This window comes from Tamandua tetradactyla, chromosome X, assembly GCF_023851605.1.
Source record: "Tamandua tetradactyla isolate mTamTet1 chromosome X, mTamTet1.pri, whole genome shotgun sequence".
NCBI lineage: Eukaryota > Metazoa > Chordata > Mammalia > Pilosa > Myrmecophagidae > Tamandua > Tamandua tetradactyla.
Genome location: NC_135353.1, coordinates 110,558,075 through 110,580,516, shown reverse-complemented (window position 1 = coordinate 110,580,516; position 22,442 = coordinate 110,558,075). Strand labels below are relative to the sequence as shown.

General features: G+C 42.0%; 2 protein-coding genes across 10 annotated transcripts in view; both read right to left on the bottom strand.

Annotated features, from left to right (window-relative positions):
• The window catches only part of ARHGEF9 (Cdc42 guanine nucleotide exchange factor 9), a 187,943-nt gene that overhangs the window by 140,343 nt on the left and 25,158 nt on the right, over positions 1–22,442 (bottom strand). For 2 of the 9 annotated variants that reach the window (XM_077146111.1, XM_077146104.1), the window contains exon 1: positions 15,593–15,764. The exons of 3 other annotated variants lie outside the window; for them this stretch is intronic. In XM_077146111.1, coding sequence (XP_077002226.1) covers positions 15,593–15,601 — 9 coding nt within the window. In that variant the 5' untranslated portion in view covers positions 15,602–15,764. Of the gene's footprint in view, positions 1–15,592; positions 15,765–16,439; positions 16,459–22,442 lie in introns of those variants that run through there. 4 more of the 9 variants (XM_077146112.1, XM_077146106.1, XM_077146107.1 and 1 more) reach the window with 3 other exon arrangements.
• LOC143671131 (uncharacterized) lies at positions 15,779–16,433 on the bottom strand. The gene has a single exon (XM_077146114.1). It carries the CDS (start codon positions 15,958–15,960, stop codon positions 15,781–15,783), a length of 180 nt encoding a protein of 59 aa, XP_077002229.1. The 5' UTR covers positions 15,961–16,433; the 3' UTR covers positions 15,779–15,780.

Here is a 22,442-nt window from a genome sequence, read left to right as displayed (position 1 = left end):
TACTGAAGTTACTCTTCTTGATTCTGTCTCTGGGTCAAGAGCCTGAAAGGGTTTTTATACTCAAGAGTATGTCAGAGAGTAGAAACATCCAAGGGCTAGTGTGCCTAGTTGAGTGCTCCATTTTATAGGTAAAAACTGAGGCTCTAAAACAAAGTTCCCTAAGGTGTCAGGCTAGTCAGATGCAGAGCCAGGATTAGAATAAAATCTATAGTCTTTTAGAAAGATGGATTTCAACTGTTGGAGGGCTGTATATTCCTATTGGTAAAAAAAAAAAAAAAACCTACCCTACCCCAACATCTAACTATTTCTTTGTATATTCTGTACATATACAACTCTATTAATATAGAAGACATCTTGTTAAAATTGCCACAAAATAGAAATTAAATTATGAGATTAATAACTTAATATGTAAAGAACTTCTAATATTTTCTCCCTGAGCCTCACTTTAGAGATCACTGTGTTACACATTTTCTGGAGCTCTTTCTTCCCACTACTCTACAGTCATCATCTCTTTTTTTTTTTTACATGGGCAGGCACCGGGAATCAAACCCAGGTCCTCTGGCATGGCAGGCAAGAATGCCGTGGCCCGCCCCTCATCATCTCTTAGTACCACAATTAGCACCTGCCTATCCTTCCCCCTCCGGGCCCTCAAATAGGTCTGACCACAGAGATTAAGAGGCAGGAAGTATGAAGGCTGAAGCCGAGCAGAGACAGTTCCAATCTTCTTCAACATCAGATTTCTTCATTAAGGAATCTCAAATTCAAATGCAGACTAAAATTCAAGTACTAGTGAAAAAAAAATGGTATAGGAAGGATGGGCTTCAGAACTCACTTGGGCAAATCCGGCTCTTCTATGAGCTAGTGGGACTAGCTTTGTTATCTCAAACAGACCTACTTCTAAAGGCAGGTTTTGACAGGAGACAGATGAGACCAAGACTGGAGACAAGGATGTCAGGACAGAGATAGGGGTAGAGTAAGAAAAGTCAAAAAACAAAATGTGACTACTTCAAATTTTTGCCATTTCAAAAATTGCACACCCAGAAAAGAACTCCAATACCAGATGGCCTTTGGGTTCCAGTGCCAGAAGAGAGGCCACTGCCTTCTCCATCTAGTACAGGTCTTTGTGTTCAGCCGCCCAAAGTAGCTTCTACCAAAGGACAATGTGGTGCTCCTTCCATCTGCTTAGCACATTGTAGTTTCTAAGTTGCCTTCACATTCATGAGCTCACCAGATACTCCTTTTAACTCTGGGAAATATAGAGTAGGGAGGAGTAATTCCATTTTAAAGATGAGGGAACTGAGGCTTGAGCAAAGGAAGTCACCAAGCTATCTCAGAACAGATATAAGAGAAACTTGACTTACAATCCAATATTTTCCTCCTGATAATAAAAAATAGCAAACATCTATTGAGTGCTTAAGTATATCTAAGACACATAATATGCTGTATACAGTTATATTCTGTGCCTTCTTCCTTAATATACCTTGAAGATTATTTGATACCTTATTGGTATCACGCCTTGGAGTGTAAGGATGTATAGTGGGGAGTAGAGGTTAAGTGCACACTCTGCATTCTGGTTCTGGCCTTGCCATTTAGAAGTCATGTGACCTTCATATCTCAAAACCTCAGTTTCCTTGTCTTTAAAATGGGAGTGCCCCTGTGAGGATCAAATAAGTTAATATATGTAAAAACCTAGGTGTGTGCATATTCTACTCCCTTGGCCTCAGAAAGTCAAATATAAGTTTGCTAAAAAAGATTCTAGGAAATATGGCCCAGCTGGAGAGGCCATGGTGTGTAATGTGAAGAGTACAATAAGCTAAGGGAGAAAACGTGTTAGTCCAACTGAGTTTTAACGTCCATACTCATGCCAGTTGAGAGTCAGTCCAGATGGTCTCAAAAGGCTCTTCCAGCTTTGGTTCTTGTAAATCCACAATCCTATGCCTCAATACAGCCCCCACCCTCCCCCTGCCCCCCACCCCCCAACCCAGATCAAAGCCCTCAAACCTATTTCCTCAGAACCCTTTTGGACTACCTCCTTAGACAGGTCAGTCACACAGGACCTCTGTACCCAGAAAGCTGGGAGGGGACTGGGGGTAGTCAAGGTAGAACAAATGCCACCACTTGCTGAAGTGGCCTAAACGGGCAGCACAATTCCCTCTCACAATAGTTTAGCAGCTTCTCCAAAGCTTGACTGCTTTCAACATGCAGGAGATGAGTAGGACATGAGCTGCTGTGGGAGAGAAGAGTCAGTGGGCTTCATATGGTCAAGCAGGACACAGAAAGCTGCGCCTCAGAGACTTTCCCTTCCATAAAATACAGCGTCAAGAGGCTGCTGGCAGCTTCCTTTAACACTGGAATTCACAGGGTAGCAGCTTGAGGCCAATAGAAAGAACAATGTGTTGGGAATCTGAAGACATGGCTTCTAGGTCTGAATCTGCACTACCTAGTACATGCTCTCAGGCAGTTTCCTCCCTTCTCTGAGCCCCAATATCCCCATCTGTAAGGTGGAGACAGTAATGGCTTAAAGGGGGGGATGGGAAAGGGGTGAAGAAATAAAGTGAAGAGAAGCTCCTCAATTACCTTCCTAAGTGGGACAGATCTCTTTGGCCTTTTGTGTCTATGGTTATTCTGATGGAGATCAGGCCCAGCTGCTGAGGCACACTGAGACAAGCTTAGTCAGGGATGGGGAGGTACAGCTTTGTGATTGAAGGATGTGTGTCTGCAAAGCATTTTCTCAGCTTACCCTATCTGAGCCTTGTCATCATCTGGGGGCAATATTGGTTCCTTTACCAAGACCAAACAAGATCCCAACAGGGGAAGGGAATCTAGCTGAGGCATACTCAGTGGCAGAAGAGTGAACTGGAACCCATGTTTGTGGACTTAAAAGTTCAAAGCTGAGAAACAGGCATGAGGCTGTCACAATAAAAAATAACCGAACTAGGGTTTGAAGCTGTTGCTCCAGGGCAGACCTAGCATACCCCAGCTACTGTGTCTCACTGATTCCCACACTTTATCCAGACCCAGTCTAGGTCTCCTCCCTTCCAGCTCCAACCCCCTTGGGTACTAAGGGTCAGAAAGACCTCCCCAGAACACCCTGACTCATTTCTGGCTTGAAGAACTCTAAAAAAATATCAGGCCTTCATTAGTGGGGCCACATGGCCCCAAACTGCTGTGCCCAGGGGCTGGGCTATGGTTACTAAGAATGCAGCTGATCTCTCAGTCCATAACTGACCCAGGGAAGGCTGGGCCCCTGCCCAAAGGGTCTCCCTTTATGCATCCTCTACTTCTCCTCAGGTTCTCCTACCTGCAATTAATATATACTTATCCGGCTCTAAGCTGTTATTACATTCCCAAGAAAAATGAACTTTAATATTTAGTTACTTCAGGTTTTATAGGATCGGTCACAATCCTATACTTCCATAATGGCTTATAAGCATATTAGCAGGCAGGGTGTGCAGAGAAGCAGGCTCAAGCTTTCTGCATTGATCATTAACAATTTGCCTTTTCCTCTCCTCCACGTGTGCCTGTGTAACTCACCTCAAAGGCTCTATTCTGAGCCCCATCTGCCTTGCTGGGGGAGCCAGAGCAGACTGACAGAGGCCCACAAGCTGGGGCTAGCACCCTGGCAGTGCTAACGTGGAAGACTGGGACAGTTGCTGGCCCTAAGACATCAGAGTATGTCCCCTAGGGGTGTGTGGGACATGTGGATGTGCCTCACAGATATGTTCAAGTGTGTCTCATGGAGGAATGGTTCTGTTTGTCCAAATGTGTCCCTTAGGAGTTTGTATCCCAGGGATAGGAGTGTGTTCCAGAGGCAGGAGCATGGCTGAGTGTGCATCTTAGTGTGTATGTAGTTGTGCCTTGCATGTAATCCATGTATGTCCATACATGCAAGTGGGCATGAGCATGCCTCATGTGTATCTGTGTATATGTATACCTTGCCTGTGCAAGTGTATGAATGTGCCTCATGGTTAACTGAATGTATGCTCTGAGTGTGTCAAAGTGAAAGTGAGCCCCATATATTGTCTCAGATATCCCAATGTGTCAGAGTACAAATGTACCCCAAATATAATCCATACTTATGTGTGGGTATGAGTGAAGGGTGTTGATAGACAGTAAGGCTGAAACGATTCTCCTCTTCCACTATTTGTTTCCTCTAGGACACTGGTGTCAATCTGCACCTAAGCAGTATATCAGACCTAGGTGCAAATTTCATCTCTGCCACTTCCTGAAAGTGGTGGCCATAAGCCTTCTTCCAAGAAACTTAGCTACTACTACATTCATCGAAAGAACCTCAGAACTGTACAGTCTATCAGTCAAAAGCTGAACGGAACGACAATAGTCAACCACCATCTCCAAGATCTTGGGCAAGTCCTTGACTCTCCCTGGGGGTCAGGCTCAATGATCTTATGGGTTCTTTCTCACTTTTATCCAGCAACCTCCCAGCCTAAATATCAGGGACTAATTCTGCCCCCATCAGTGCTCCACCATCACCACCACAGAGAATCAATGCATGTTGATAACCACCTGCAGATGTTCTCATCCCAGCTAGGCCACCTTTAGCCTCAACAAGCTATTCATTGCTTCCCTACACCTGTTAGTAATTTCACACTCATTTTTCCAGTGGCCCAAACCACTTCGAGTAAAAGGAATGAACACGTAGTCCAAAAGTCATACAATTTCCACAAAAGCCCAGGTAAAATGAGATGGGATTATTCCAAATTATTTTTTCCCATCTTAGGAGATGACTGTAGGAATTAGTAATGGTAATAAGCCAGTTTTTAGGCTCAAAGCCTAGTCTTTACGAATGTAACTTGATGAATCCACAAAGAGAAAACCTCTGCACTAAACAGAGCATTAAAGAGTCCCAGAAATCTAGGGTCATTTTTGTGTATTTGTCAAGGCCTCTCATACATCCCTGAATGATATCTGGGTAGACTTATCATAGGTCAAAGAGACGTATCTGAAGGGTGACCTAATGATTCAATGCCAACCTCACAAATTTGTTGGTTTTCTTCCTGACTCTCTGCTATCTTGACTAAGTTTTATAATAAGACCTAGATAGAACCAAAGTGCAGAAGATTTCTTTAGGATGAACTCCTTACCCAAAGCCATTTAAATATCAGTGGGTGGGTAATAGCTAACTGAATATGCTATGCTCTTCCTAGCACACCATTGCTTTTAAGAGGCAATTTGGAACACTGGAAATACTTATTGATCTAGGTCCATCAAAGCAATTCATTGAGCTTCAATTTCTCTAGCCATAAAATGGGGAGAATAATTCTGACCTTGCCCACCTCATAGGATTGTGGGGGTAAGACCAATTTGGCAGAAACAAAGGACTATACAATATCCTTACCTTCCCACTCTGCATCTGGAGCAACAATGACTTTCCAAACAAAATAATTCAGACGAAGGTGAAGAATGTGGGATTCGTCCTAAATAGGTCTTTGGTCAAGAGCCTGATACTTCTAATACAATTCTTAATCATATCATGAAAACCCAATAATACTCATCACAAATCCTAGCCAAGGACCTGGGGGTCAAGAATTATTTTTTAATTGTCAAGCACCTAGGTAGTTCTGGTTTGATGGACTTGAGAAGGTGCTAAATAAAATCACAATTATCTATGGCCTTTTTCCAAGCTCCTCTTTTAGGATTATAGGAGATGGTGAGAGAAAAATCCAGTCTGCTAGTCATAGCAACATATGTGTGACTAAGTGAAAAGGTAGATCTGGAGGTAAATAAAAGAAAGCTTCTTATTAAAAAAAAATCCCAGTCTTCCACCAAGGACCCAGACTAGCTCTGGGTCATGGGACCTCTTCTTCCAAAGAAGAGAAGTAAAAGAAAGTCCTCTATCCTGTGAAGCCAGAAACAACAGGATTTGTTCAAGGTCAACCCGTAACTCATTTCCCTTTTTATTCCTATATATGCCTTTCATTGCACAAAACCAATTGTTGGGATCCCCCCACTATGGCAGTCACCCACCAAAGGTTTCTTCCTCAGAGTTCTCAGAGATTATCAGCCCTAATTTACAGAAAAGAAAAACAATTCAGAAAGGCTAAGTGATTTGCCCAAAATCACAAAGCTAAAAATGACATAAATTCCCAGATCTCTAGGAGTCCCTTTGCTTTCTATCATACCATTCCAGTATTCCTCATCACCCCTGAAAGACAAGAGTGATTAGCACATCTCATAGGACTAGCAACTCTCATTCCTGCAAGGCAATATTCTGACTAAAGCACTTCTATAAATGTACTTTATGTTCTTGGGCAAATCCTTTCCTTCTCTGGACCTGGCTCCCCAACTCCAAAAATGAAGGGACTAGACCAAAGAATAGCTGTAGCACCTTTTTCTAAAAGATATAGCTACTTAGAATGACTCTTTAAATGGTGCTGTAACTTCTAGAGCTTGAGCCCAGAAGATCAGGTATGAATCAGCTACAAGACATTACGTCTCTCAGCCTCATTTTTCTCATCTGTGAAATGGAGATAATCCCTGCCTTACCCACTTCACAGGACCACAGATAAGATCAACTGAGACAATATGCAAACCCCGCTGAAAAGGATAAGACAACGTTGAAGAGGTAAAGTCAAGAATTGAGTGAACATCCAAAGTCCCAACTGTTTTCCTCTAAATCCAAGTAGAGAGAGCATCTAGACATGCTCTGTTCAATAAATCTTCCTGAGCCCTCCTGTGAAATTCAATCTGGATTCCCAAGAAAAGTGCCCCAGCTTGTAAGGTCCAAAGGGCCCTAAGCACAAAGCAGTCTCATTATTTTGCCTCTGTTCTGAGCCCTCACACCACACCAAGCTTATCAGAATCTTTCCTTGGGGTGCCTGGCCCACCTGTGCCTCTACCTCAATGCCAAGGCATTCACTGCCCAGCCCTCCTGCCAACTAGCATTGGTTTAGAGAAGGAGGAGGAAGGAAGAGGTGAGCAGAGGAGAGGCCGTGGGAGGTACAGACGCTTAGCTAAAAGTAGCTGCTGCCTTCAGGCACCACATTCATGAGGGGGCGGAGGGTGGGCTTATAGCACATCCTTCCTGCAACCATCTGGGCATGGAGGTGCATTTCTTCCCCTCCTCTAACGAAGGCAGACAGGCCTCTGGAGATCAGAGCTGCCAGAGCCATTCCCAGAACTGATTATGGATGTGTAGTGCCACCCTCTACTGGTCCCCAAGGATGTATGGCCTCAGCACCCAAGGCTTCAACCACGGCTCTTCCCACAGGAGCACTAAAGTAGTCTGCAGGAGACTTTGTGCTCCCCCACCCCACTGCAGACTGCTGAGGGGTCTGCTCCCCTCCAGGAGGTTATAAAATGCTCTCATTCTCCCAGCCTCTCAAACAAACCTGAGAACATCTAAGATCTTTGACCTGGCCAAGATAGCATGCTGTCAGGACCCTACAGGGGAGTTGGCAGTCACCAAGGTAAAGGGCCTGATTTGAGAAGCCAGGCATACCAGGCCCATCACTGTAAACTTGACAAGTCCCCTTTCCTTTCTGTGCCTTAGTTTTCTCATCTACAATATGCGAGGAGGGGTGGTACTGCAGTAGATCTCCAAGGTACTTTAATCTCTGCCACTATGCAATTCTCTGTGAATCCTGGCCAACTAAATGAAAGACCTAGCCACACTGTGCCATCCAAGAGGGTCCACTCTGGATCATCTTCCCAGAAGTCTGCTGGGCTGGGCAGGGCCTTCTCCACTCTCCTAATTCCCATTCTACTAGTGGCCAAGGTCTGCATTGGTAAGATGGTTGCATGGAACTTTACTCTGTCCTCCACCTGTACTCCAGGCCTAATTCAACTAGACACGGTCTACCTTTTTTTCCTATTTTATATATCATTTTCTGGCTAAAACTTCATTTGAGTGTATGGTTCTGATACTGAAACCAATACTCATTTTATTAACATGGAAACTGAGGCCCAGCAGAAAGATCTTGACCAAGATCTGGCAGCAAGGTAGATATAGTACCAGGAACTGACCCCAAGGTTTCTTAGACCTTTCCCAGTCATTTTTCTTTTTACTTTGTACTACCTTCCACATGGGGTCCCTTTACATTGTAAGTACAACTTCTCCTGTTCTCTGCTATCAACTCTTGACCTCAGGCTTAATAATCTTCACAAGTCTGCAACTGGCACAGATGGGTAAAGAAAGAACAAAACCAACCTTGGGTACATCCCTCCCTTAACCTTCTCTCTCTAGGTTGCCCTCTTTGCTCCTTTCTTCAAAATTTCCTCTTCATTTCTGCTATATGTCAATGGAACCCATTTAATTCTCAAAGAGCCATGACTTCATCCAGACCACAGAGGGAGTCCATGCCTGCTACACTGGAAGCACCAGAGGACGTGGTATCAAGAGGCCTGAATTCTAGGCTAGAATCCTGGCTGTGTGACCTTGTGCAAATTGCTTAATCTCTCTGAGCCTTAGTTTCCCAACTACTTTCAGTTTAGGGAACGAGACAAATAACTAGGGAACTTTATTTATTGAAATTATTAATAACTAAGTGAGTGGCTACTTAAAATACTTCAGGAAGGTGCTCCGGGCTGTTACAGTAGCTAGCCCCTTGCCTCCTAGGTTTTTCCAGACTTATAAGGGTGGTCCTATAGCTATAAGAGGCAATTTCCAATTATCCATGTGACGTGTCTTTTCAGCAAATGCTGAATCCTAAATTGGCAACTCCCTGCCACTCAGCTCACTGTAAGGTTCCCTTCCCTGCTGGTAACCAGTATGTGCTCAAGGAATACAACCTATAGTTCAGTTATTTTAAAAGGAACCTAAATCAAATATAATTAGGAATGCAAATCTATTCCTGCCCCCAAATCACTCTGTACATTCGAAACCTGCTAAAAGAAATCTTTGGATTACCTGCTGGTTCTGAATAATAATATTCTTAGTCATTTTGATCATTATTATTAATTGCAAGGTAGGCATACAGTGTTAGAGCTGGAAAAAATCTTTAAGGCTATTTAATCCAGCTATCCTTATTTTGCAGATGAGCATTTCAGAGGGGAGAAGTAATTTACCCAAGTCTCCCAACGAATGAGCAGAATATTCCCCACCATTATAGCAAATGGGCAGGAACTGACTTTCTTCCCAAAGGGTGAAAACCATCCCACAGCTGATTTTTAAAATCCAAATAAGTCCCCAGAGCGCCCACTCTCCAGAGCTGAGTCCTCCTTTTAAAAGCAGGTACAAGCCCTTAGAGTTTATCAAGGCCCCTACAACCCTAGAATAAAATCTTACATCCACAAAGCCTGCCTATCCATGTGTGTGATAAGCCAGATTCAGGCTAAGCTAGTATTTCCTTTGAACCATTTTATAGCAGAGCTTCTCACTCCTAGCTAGCATTCCTGTCACCTCAGAGAGCTTTTAAAAATATACTGATACCAGGACCCTGCATGACCAACTCAATCAGGTCTCCCCTAGAGATTCTAGGTATTGCTGTCATTCCTGTTATTAACTCCCAAGGTGACTCCAATGTGCAGCTAGGGCTGAAAACCTTGGGTTAAAAGAAAGTGTTCAGCCAACCAACAAAGGAAACATGCACAAAGAGATTCCTGGACTGTTTGAGAATCAAATATATTCAATTGTTAAGCTAAATTTATAATGTCCTACTTTTCCAGAGAAGGAAATGTGGTACACAAAAACTATAGTTGTGACACTGACCCTCACCCAAATTCTGGACCCAATTAAGAAACTTATGGTTTATAGGCATTGAAAGAAAACACAGAGTCCCAGAACCCATAGTTTGATTTACCAGAAGTAAGAGGCCAAGGACTCAGACTCCTTTTTCTGACAGGGCCACTGATTTGGAAGATAATTGTTATTAACCTAGCATATCTTGATGTCCACAAAACATGCAAAAAATCTACCATGCTACACTAATCCTTGTTAACATATTGGTAGGGCAGATGATGGTGCAGCCCAGTGGATTCTGCACTGGTTAATCATACAAAGATACACACAAAGATTAATGGGCTCCTACTACAAGAAAGGGTTCTAGCAAGGTGCCAGGGGAGCTATCATTAACCTCATTGTATTGAACACTTCTTTTAAACAAAACTTTGAATGATACTTATTCAGTTTTCAAATGACACAATGCTAGAAGGGACTTCTAATCTGTGTGTGGCATGAAGAAAGAATTTAAAAATCCGTAAAAAGCTGAAACAATGGACCAACAAAACAAGTAAAACTTAACTGATGCAATAATGCTAGAAGTAAACTACTAATATGTTTCATGGCATGAAGAAAAAAATTTTAAACCCATAAAAGGTTCCAATAATGTACCAGACAAACAAAATAATATTTAAATTTGGCTCAAAAAGGCATTGAGTTTAGTTCAAAAGTCCAGTTGCACAAGAGAATAGAAAACTTGACTGGACAGCAAAGGGAATAGTAGCCTACAAGCTCAAAAGGCATTTCTTAACCCTGGCTGCATATCTGAATGACCTCAAGGAGCCTTAAATTAAAAAAAAAATTACACTGCCTGGTCCTTATCCCAAGCCAATTAAATCAGAATCTCTCAATGTAGGGTATTGAAAAACTAAGTGATCTGAATAGTAAGGGTTGAGAGCCAGTTGAAGCCTACCATATCAGACATTTCACAAACAGATCAAGGCTTCTTTGTACGTGATCCTGGTCCAGTGGTACCTTGGAGAAGTTGAACAGTTTGGGGCAATAATTTTTAAAGAAATACAGAAAAATAATAGTGATTCAAAAGGAAGGATAATTGTATGAAAACTGCATTTCCTTCAAAACATTTTGTATTTTAGGCTTCACCAATTCACACTGGATTTTCTCCCTGAAGACCCCAAATAGCGAATTTTCATAAAATTAAAGTGAACATTTTAATGAATATATAAAACAAAAGGCAGCATTTTATAGGAAAAAGAATTCTGTGCAAAAGTGCTATAAATTGAAAGGTAGCATAAAGCACAAAAAATGTAAACAAGTAGCTGAGTAAACTAGTATGATTTCAGGGGTGACACATACCTGCCGCCCCACTTGACCTTATTCAGCTTCACACTACCTGGGAATGATCAACTCTGCCTCATCAGCCTCCCCACTTTTAAAGGCACACCCACTCCCATCTCACCAATCTCTCTTTTACTCTCAGTAAAACTTGGAATAACAATCATCCCTATGCATGTCACAAGGCTGACAGGATGCCCAGATAGCATGGATATGAACCTGCTTTATAAATTCTATAGACTTATCCATAGATAAGGGATTATTAGTATTATTGCCATTACTGGACTGTTTGCTAAGTCTTCACTCCCCTTTAGGCCTTTCCCTTTCCAGTTATCACCCCACTTTTTACCTCTGTGCACAATGAACTAAATACTGTAGAAAGCTAGACCCACCTAATGACATCAAACACTCCTGAGCAAATATTGGAAGAGCAAAGCTTTGATCAAGGATTCTTAGAAAGCCAGAAATTAAGCTGGTCAAGAACAAGTTGCAGAGTCTAAATAAAGGCTAGACTCTAAGACTCCCCTCCTCCATCCACTTCTTGGGGCAAAGCACTAGGGCAGGATCTGGATATCTTGTGGAGGTTTTCTGGAAAGGCAGTTATCTGGAGAGAAAAAGTTCAGTTCCCAATCACATTCTCGTCCAAAGCAATCACTCCACAGGCCAAGAGAGCAGAGGCCGTGATGGTAGATAAAGGCTGAGGAAGAGGGCAAGCTTTGGAACCACCCCTTCAACTGCCAGATTGGCTGTAACTCTGACGATAGCCAAGCACTCTCAATCTGGGCCTCAGCACAGGGCAGAAGAGCACCTCACCCACAGGCTCACCGGGATTTCTTAACTCCCTAGTAGCTTAATCACTCACACAAGTAGGTGAGAGAATCTGAGCCAGGTCCCAAGCTCTGCTAACCAGCTCCACAATTAAACTGGCCATCCCAATTTGACCATCTTTCCCAATTGGTACCACAGAGGCCAATGACAGAAAGAGAACTCTCCAAACTCTGCAGCTGGGATAAGCAGGGCTCTCCAAGCTACAGAAATAATTGGGGAGCACTACACAAGCTAATGGTGAGGGTTCTGGCAGGTGAAGGGTTTGGTATCAGAACCCACTGGTCTTAATAGGGGGAAATGCTTTCTGATTTGGTCCCAAACTATACCTTCACCCTCCTCCCTCCTGCAGTCAACAGTTAGGGTGAAAAAATATTTGTCAGGGCCTGTAGACCTCCTTGCTCTAAAGCTGGACAGATGATTTTAGGGAGAAGGGTAGCAACTAGAGAGGGATTTGAACCATGGACCTTCTAACAGTCTCCAAGGCTGGGATGAGGCTATGCTCAGTATGTCTGCTGTGGACATGTTTCTAGGCATCTGCATACAATGGGGATCTTGCTCTTTCTTTGCTTCCTCCCCAAAAGGATCTCTCCAAGTTCCACCAAACTCAGTTCTCCAGAAGTGTGGGTGCCTAGGTCTTTAAAGGGTGGGGTCTGGAGCTCAGTAGGAGCTCAGTAATGCAGAGGTTGCTAGTTGCTAGGATACCAGCAGAAGGCCTTTTCTTGAATTCCAAGGTGGGGAGCTGGGAGCCCAAATCTCTGAGCTGGAATTTTGCTACTAGCAAAAGCTTCTCCTTTACTCAAAAGGGCCAGAGGAGGGAAAAGGACGAATAAGGGGCTTTGTTGGAAAGAGTCTAAACAAACCCTTTCTTCCTCCTTACTTCTTACTCACTTTAAGTGGAAGGGTGAGGGGTGGGCAGTTGGAAGGGTGGGCAGAGGAAAGGGAAGAGAAGGGGGAAGATGAAAGAGGAAGTGAGGGAGGGGGCAAAAAAAGAGGATAAGTCAAAAGGCAGGAAGTTCCACTCCTCTGGGTTGCATTTCTCATTTTGTCCTATGCTTTTCTGGCTTTGCATACCCTCGGACCATCTAAAAGAGAAATGCCAAACCTTGAGAATTCACACAAGTGAAAAGCCACACCATCACTTTTTGTTCTCTACTCCCCAAAACTCCATTCTGGCTGCTGTAGAGTGGCCTGCCATCTGGCTAGCAAAGTCCCTTTATTTGCTTAGAGATAAGTTAATTTGAAAAGTGCTAACCTATTTCACCAGCTAAATTCCTGGCGTTAAGGGCTCATTCAAGCTACCCCTTTAGCCTGAGGGGCTGTGGGGGGGAGGACTCCTACAGAAAATACCCATCCATCCTAGCACCAGTCAAATCTTTACAGGATCTGGCATAAGGAGGCCATTTAGAACCATGGAACTCAATGCATACCCCGCTGTTTTTCTTCATTCCTACCACCCCCAATCCCCATCCACACTCAGGAGTGTGCACCACACACGCCTGAAGGGTGTGCATGCACACCCACGAACATACTGTCATATACCCGACATATGCATACCCAAGGCTTTTTGCCAAAGGTCTGTCAGGCACCCAAAAAGGAAGACTGTCATTTCATGACACTATTTAGTCATAAACTAGCTTTATGGACTCTATCTCCCTTTAGGGAAATAAAATAGAAACATTCCATTGTTGCAATACCAGTTTCCTTCTCATACAGCAAGGCAAAAAAAAAAAAAATCCTTAGATTAAATATAGCTTCTCCAGAAGCCAGCAACTAGATATTTCTTTCTACTCCCCTCATCACTCCTTCATTAACATTTTCTTAAAATGCCTATGGGCACCTAAAATCACAGAATGCCAAGAACTTTGAGGTCACCTAGTCCAACCAATCCAAAATTCCAATGCTACAAGAGAAACTCAGACCCACTGAGAAGGAAAAAAATTGCCCGAGGTCAAACAGCCTCTAAACAGAGAGAACCCAGGTCTGCAGCTGCCCAGTATAAAGCCTTTCCCCACTCTCCAACCCTATCTTAAAATAAAGTGTCCTGCCAGATATCAGCTTACATTAGATAATACTGCTGGAGCTAAGAAAAAAAGTCATTAGATTTTCTCTGCAAGGAAATAAGCTTTCAATTCCATTCAGAGGGTCCCCATAAAGGGACTAAAGAGTCATCAATAAGAATCAATGCCAGCAAACTCCTCAGATCATGCTTACACCAAGGTACCAATAGGGAAAAAAACCTCAGCCTCTCACCCACCTTTAACCAAGAAGAGCACCTTTTGAGGCTCAAAACCTCATCTGATGCCATTAAATAATAGTCTCTGGGTTCTACGGCCAGGACATTTTCAAAAGCCTCCTTCACGGCCCCTTTTCCTTCAATCATTTCCAAGGAGACTGAACAAGGAGACACAGAACTTAGCACAAAGCCAGCAGATTTGCTCATCATACATGATCAGCTGCCCACTGGGTGAAGGGGGAACATGTGTGTGGACGTGTGGACACCCTGATTCACTGCTACATGAACCAGAAATGGCTCAGTTTCAACTCAGGTGAGTAATGCAATGAAGAAGACCTGCCTACATCAGCAGGGGGGAAAAGAAACTATTATGCACACTAGCATCAGAGACAAATTTTTCCTTGGCTCTGCCAAGAGCTTTCTCATCAGAAACAGAAATTTAAAATAATAACAATAGCAATAACAGTAATCACCATCATTAACATCTGATACAGACAAATGTGTTTCAAATTGGAATACTGCTTCCAGCTCATGTTTTCTGGAGCTCATCCAATTCCATCTAGATTTCATTTTTTATTTTTTTGGTACTCAAAACTCCCAACTTAGCACATTACATACTTTCATTTTATTCTGGAAATTGTTCAATTAGAAATATCTCTAATCTTAAACAAGGAAGCAAACATTGCCACTTTTCACCAGCTCTACCAAGTTCTATAGGAAACGTAGTTCAAGAAAATCATTGCAAATGAGATTGCCCAAAAGAGTCACATCCAAATACTACTATCCCCAAAGTGGGTAAAGAGCTGCCTTTTGTTGTTTGGAAGAGAAACGAAAAAAAAAAAAAAAAATCAAACCCAGGGGTACAACCTTTGGGGAAAAGAGCAAAAATAGCTCTTGTTAATGTCTTCTCTTGCCAAATGATAAAGCTCAGAGAACGCTTTTAAGTTCCATTCCATGATTCAAAAGAAACGGGCATGTAATGGTCTATGAAATGTTTTCAAGGTGGCTTCTTTCAAATTGGAAACTATGAACCCTGGTCAATAAATTGAGATTCAAAAGACACACTCACCAACTGCTAACCTCCAATGCACCCCACCGCATCACTATCCCAATGCTGGCCTCTCCTTATAGACTAAAGAATCATTTTACCTCAGTCCATTCCTTGCAATTTCTTATATTCTCTAAAAGGCCAGTGCAATACTGTCTTTCCATGCTGCCCAAAATCAATCATGCTCTTCCACAAATCTCCTTGCCCCAAAACAAACCCAGATGCACTCCTGATAGCAAGAGAAAATTTTCGACTAAAATTCCTTGGAGTTTAAAGGTAGTTTTCAAGAAAATAAGTTGACAAAACACCGAAAACAGCGAAGCCACTGTTTAAGAACGCAGGGCTTCCTCTGTGAACGTCATGTAGATGGAGAAAGCACACACACACACACACACACACTCTCTTAAGTAGAAAGCATTTATCAATATTTTCACTCATACAATAAGCAACTACACTCACAGGCATATTAAAAGACAAGACATGACAAAAGATTTAGGGAGAGATAATATACCAACGTCATACATATCACAGCGAGGCCATGTTGAAGCTCAAAACGTTTTTCCCCCTGAGTAAGAAAGCTTGCACTCTCTCCCTCTCTTTCCCTGTTTCTATCTATTTTTCTTGATTTTTTTTTTCTTGGTGGCTCTCTGGATGAAGTCAAATCCAGAGTTCTCAACAGCTCAGGTGGCTGGACTGCATTCAACGGGTTCCCAGAAAAAACATGAGTATGACATTGACAAGCAGGAGGACTACAATCACGGCAAAAACAACTACAGTTTGCACATCCAGGGTCATGGTGCAATGCAGAACACTGTAGTGTTCCAGGTGGGGGGCCGGCAGATTGGGAGATGTCAGTCTCTGTTCTGTCAGACTGTCCATACAGCCACCATGCTAGAAAGGAGAGGAAGAAGTCGGGTGGTTACGGGAGGGCTGCGTTTGGCGCCCGAGTTTGGTCTGGGGGAGGGGGGAAGGGGGGATGGGGACAGGGCGCTTGCTTTCTCCCCCACTCAGGATTGGGCTGGTCTTTCTTCCCTAGTTGAGGAATCTTAGCTTGCGCTGAAGTCGGCAGAGTCCAGCATTCTCTCTCGGGCCCACGAAAAGGCCAAATCCTGGCTTTCAAAGGGAAAGGCGGGAGGAACCTGTGAGAGGTTCTCCGGCGCCTGCTCAGTCTGTCTGTCCGGGCGTGCGTCCGTCCTCCTGCCTGGCTAACGGTCAGTCTCGGTCTCCCCTACTTCATTTAGTTCGCTTGCTCGCTCTCTTCGCGGGGGTCCCAGCCGCCAGCCGCTCGCTCGAACCCTGCCTCGCTAACCCTGTCCCTCTCCTCTATCCCTCCGCCCGCAGAATGCTTTTCTATTCACCTAGAGACTGCGCGCGCCTGCGTGAGGCGCGGATGGACCCACTGACAGGCCCGCGGCCCAATAGCGGGTGCGGTGTCTGAGAGTCGTCTCGCCGGGGCGGGACTTGGGCGGGCGTGCAAGCAGTGACAACCAATCGGAGGGCTTAGGGCTCCGGGAGCAGGCTCGCTCAGTCCTGCTAAGCGCGAGGCCCGGGCGTAGGAGGGGTGGGAAATTTGTTAGGGTTGGGTTGAGGGAGAGGCAGGGTGTGAGTGTGGAGCGGAGGTAAAGGAATGGGAAAGAGGGAGGGAGAGGGCAGACGGAAACAGAGGGGGGAGCGTGTGGTAAGAAGAGGAGAGGGAAGGAGGTCACCAAGGGAGGAGAAGAGAAGGAAGGATGTTAAGGAGGGAGAAGAGATAGGAGATGTGATGGAGAAATAGGATGGAAAAAAGGCAGGAATAGGGATGGTGGTGGGGGAGAAGGAATGGAAAAACAGGTAGGTAGGTGGGGAGGAGGCATCTCAGGGCAGCCACTTTGTTTGGAAGCAAAGGTTCCTTTAGCCACTGCCTAAATATTTTACTGGCAACTCACAAATAGCCATAAAAATTCAGTAACCAGTGCTGTGGGAAGAACCATACAAGACACACGAGAAATACCAAAAATCCCATTCTTTTTGGCTTTCTGTGATATTCCTGCCCCTGCCCCTTCAGATTTTCTTTTCTAATTGTTGTTTCCTCAGACTATGACATTTAGTTTACACTCTTCCAGCCTGCTGGGTTGAAAATCAGCTACAGTATAAACATTTGCCATGAAAAAGCCTCCACGGAACTATCTGCTTGTAATCTCTGCCCTGCTCTGTGTTCATGACTACGTGTGGAATTAGGAGAAAAGCCCTAGACTAGATGCCAGAAGTTTTGTAATTTACTCCCAGAGCCTACATCAAGCTTGCTGTATGACTTTTGAGCAACTCCCTTCCTCTCTCACTCCATCCCCATTTCTCACATAAGGACTTAGACTCACCTGATAATTCAGTGAAAGCACTAAACCCTCACCTCAGAAAAATACATACAATTTCAGCAGGTTCCTTGGTCCTGTGGCCAGGGTAAAACCCATTGGTATAAAAGACCTCCAAGTGCCATCTTGCTCATACATTCTAGGACTATATAAAGGAACAGATATTGCTGGAGAGGGGTCAAGAAACTGGGATGGCTAGTGTATCATGGACACTAAGAGGAATGAGAATTGCTTTCTAGTCTCTAGAAATATTTGAGGTTAGGACAGTCATCCATCTGAACTAGATTACTGGAAATTCTGAATACAGGTCATAAACAAAATGGTCTCTACAGGATAGAATAAACCCCAAAGAAGTACCCTTACTTTAAAAGTTTTGGCTCACAGTACCACCTATGAATGATTCTTGCCAAAACAAAAAACAGCAGCAACAATAAAACCTGAATCAGGTCAAGCTTCTAGTCCCAACTACCAATTTATAGAAGACAAAGAGGACAGAACATGCTAAACTGCACTGAAGAGATACAGTTTGTAAAACCCAGACTGTGAAAAACTACAGGACCAACTCCTTAGTTCTTTAGCAAATAAACAGGAAGAAGAGAGAGTTTCATCGATTTAGGTGAAATTTAGAGATTGAGACTTAAAAAACATATCAACCAATTTCAATGTGTGGAATTTATCTGGTCCTTGATTCGAACAAAGTGCAAAACACATTTGTGCCATTTATAAAACAACTGGAAATTTGAACAAAGATTGGATATCTGATGATATTAAGAAATTATTAAATGTGGTAATGATATTGTAGCTACATTTAATGAGGGAGGCATAGACGTAAATATCTTCATGACCTTGGATTTGTCAATGGTTTCATAGATATGACACAAGTAACCAAAGAAAAAAATAGCTAAACTGAACTTCATCAAATTAAAATACTTTTGTGCTTCAAAGGATTCTGTGAAGAAAGTGAAAAGACAACCCACAGAACGGGAGAAAATATCTGCAAATTATTTGCAATATTCTAGAATATATATAGAACTTTTACAACTCAGTTATCAAAAAGAAAAATAATCCAATTAAAATGGACAATGATCTGAATAGACAGTTTTCCAAAGAAGATATATGAATCATCAATTAGCACGTTCAAAGATAGTCAACATCATTAACCATCAAGGAAATGAAATTCAAATGTGGGAAATGCAAGTGCAGGACATTTACTGTAGCATTGTTTGTAATGAGATACCACTTCACACCAACTAGGATGACTACAATCAAAAAGTCAGATAATGGGTGCATGAGTGGATCAGTGGTAGAAATGCGCCCTTTCATGCGAGAGACCAGGGTTCGACTCCGGATGATGCACCACCATCATCACCCCAAAAAGTCAGATAATAAGTGTTGGAAAGGATGTGGAAAAATTGGAGCCCTCATTCCCACACTGCTGGTGGGAATGTAAAAGGGTGCAGTCACTTTAGAAATCTGCCTGGCAGTTCCTCAAAAAGTTAAACAAGAGTTACCAAATACTCACCAATTCCGTTCCTAAGTATATACTCCAAATAATTGAAAATGGGTGTTCAAATAAAAACATGTACACAAATGTTCATAGCAGCAACAGCCAAAAACTAGAAACAACTGATGGATGGAGAAACGAAATGTGGTATATCCATATAATGGAATATTATTCAGTCATAAAAAGAATGAAGTACTGATGCATGCTACAACATGGATGAACCTTTAAAAATTAGGCTAAGAGAAAAAAGCCAGGCTCAAAAGACAATATATTCAAATGACTTCGTTTATATGAAATGCCCAGAATAGGTAAATCAATAGAGACAGAAGATTGGCTAGTGGATGCCTAGAACTGGGGGTAGTGGGGATGGGTGTGGGGTTGGGAGGTAACAGCTAAAGGACAGAGAATTTCTTTGGGGGGTGATGAAAATGGTGAACATTGATTGTAATGACGGTTACACAATTTTTGACTATACTAAAAAACACTGAACTTTATATTTTAAATTAGTGTAAATATGAATGAAATAAAATGTAGTATGACAATTGTATCTTAAAGTTGTTACAATAAAGAGGGAGCCAGCCACTCTAAAAAGGTGGGGGGCAAGCATCCTTTTAGAAATGCATACTGAAACATTTATTGTGAAATTATATATTATCTTTTATTTGCTCCAAAATAATATGGGAGGAGGAAGTGGATGGAAATATAAATGAAATAAAATTGGTCATACAGTCATCATTTTTAAAGCTGGGTGATGGACACATGGAGGTTCATTATGCTATTGTACTTTTGTGTTTTAAATTTCCCTATAAAAAGTTTTTTTAAAGTCACACTGCTTAATTACCTTCATATATAAAGAGCTCCTGCAAACCAACACAAAAAAGACCAACCCCTTAATAGCAGGATGAGGAAAGGATATGAAAACATAGTTCACCAAAAAAGAAAACACAAAGAGCTATTAACTTAAAGATAATCATTCTCATACATAATAAGAATTGCAAATTAAAATAACAGGGAGATATTAATTTTGTACTTATCAGAATGGGAAAGATAAAATTAATTTTTGATAACAGTGAAATGGCAAAGGCATGGGGAAACAAGAATTCTTGTGCATTGTTACTTGGAATTTAAACTGGTACAACTGTGACAGAAAACAACTTGTAGTATCTATTAGAACTTTAAACACTTATATTCTTTGTTCCAGTAACCCAAAATACATTAATTAATCCTACAGATTTATTAAGTATTAAGCATATTAATTAACCCTACAGATTAATACAAATTAATCCTACAGGTATATTAATTATCCTACAAAAAATTAATACAAATATATTAATTAATTAATCCTGCAGATATCCTGCCATATATGCAAAAACATTTCCTGCAGCATTGTTGAAATAGCCTCAGTTTCATTTGTAAATGAGAATCAGGATAGTACCTTCATAAGAGGGCTGTTGTGAGGAGTAAATGAGTTAATTCATCTAAAGCACTTAGCACAGTGCCTAGCACCTAAGAGATGTTGGCTATTATTATTATGAAGAAAGGTGATGTGGAAATCCTGGTTAACTGCTAGAAAGTGAAGAGTAAGAAAACATTAGTCTTAGCAAACTGCAGCCATAGTCTTTGTCTTCTAGAAATCAGTAATACGCAACCTGCAGGGAGTAACCAGTTAGCAGATTATGAAATCAATTTAGTCAGTCTCAATCAACTTCTTTTTTTAATGGAAACAGAATGAATAGAAGAGAAGAGAGCAGGAAATAGCAGGGTGCATCTCATAAAGTTAGGGTAAATATTGTTTAGTGGAAAGCTTTTGTTTCAGTTATATATAAATATAAAAGTACTGGGTTGTTATGCAAATTATATTGCTTACAAATGGTCATGGTCAAAGCTCTATTAATCCTCACAACAACCTTATGATGTAGATACTATTATTGTCTTTATTTTACAGATGGGGAAACTGAGAAACAGTGACGTTAAATAACTTGCCCAAGGTCATATGGCTAGTAAGTGGTGGAGCCAAAATGCAAACCAAGACAGACTGGCTCTAGAGCCAATGCTTTTAACTACTGTGCTATATAAATACCACCAGGTGTTACATGTCCCACCTTTCAGTAGCATCTGAAATGATGCCTCCTGGATCACAGGGATAATTCAATGCCATGGTCTGGGCCCCAGTTGTCTACCTTCCAATTCCAAGATGCCTAGCTGATATCTTTGCCTCCTATCAGAGAAAAGCCAATTCTTGGTTGTGCTTTGCCTCTAATGGTTTAAACAACTCCAAAAGTCCCACATTTGCCACGAAGCACACCCAGGGAAAGTTCCACTTTTTGTCCTCACTTCAAGCTTCTGATCCCCCATGCTACTCACTCATTTGCCATTCAATCCCCACTCCATCCACTCCCCACTCCATCCACCTGATAATCCCTGATTCTTGCCATAAGCAGTCTGCAGATATTTGATCCTATCTGTTCATTGTCTTAGCTTCTGATGTGAGTCAGCATCCAGAAGACAGGAACTCTTGTTTGGTTTCATTATTCAGCACAGAGATCACCACTGGTCCAAAATCAGTTCTATTCAATAAGCACTTATTTTGACAGCTGTAGCAGGTACAAAGAGGCTCTCAGGGAGCTTATAGTCTGGTGGGGGTCAGTCACAGATACGCATAATCTTGGTCTCATACAGTAAGTGTCCCAAGAATGGTCAAGTACAATCAATATAAAGTTGTTTCTTGATGATTAAAGAATGAAATATAAAAATTAGTTATCAAATTTATATGGAAGGGAAAGAGACCTCGAATAGCTAAAGATATCCTAAAAAGAAGAGCAAACTGGGAGGTCTATCACTTCCTGACTTTAAAGCTTACTATAAAGCCACAGTGATCAAAACACCACGGTACTGGCACAAAAACAGAAGGACTGAGCAGTGGAATAGAATTGAGAGTGCAGAGATTGACCACTAAAATTATGGACATTTGATCTTCGATAAGGCCCCCAAATCCACTGAATTGGGACGGAATAGTCTTTTCAATAAATGGGCATGGGAAAACTGGATTTCAGTAGCCAAAAGAATGAAAGAGGACCCCTACCTTACACCCTATAAAAATTAATTCAAAATAGATCAAAGACCTAAATGTAAGAACCAGTACCATAGAACTTCTTGAAAAAAATGTAGGAAAACATCTTAAGATCTAGTAATAGGAGGTAGCTTCTTAAACTTTACACCTAATGCACAAGCTGTGAAAGAAAAAATAGACAAATGGGAACTCCTTAAGATCAAGTAGTTCTATACCTCAAAAGACTTTTTTAAAAAGGTGAAGAGGCAGCCAACTCAATGGGAGAAAATATTTGGAAACCACATATCAGATAAAGGCTTGATATCCTGTATACACAAAGAAATCATACAACTCAACAAGAAAAGAACAAAGAACCCATTATAAAATGGGCTAAAGATATGAATAGGCACTTTCTGAAGAGCAAATGCAGACAGCTAAAAAGTACATGAAAAGCTGTTCA

Excerpts from the sequence above, each read along its gene's own strand:
- LOC143671131 (XM_077146114.1), bottom strand. The coding sequence starts at position 15,960 with ATGGACAGTCTGACAGAACAGAGACTGACATCTCCCAATCTGCCGGCC.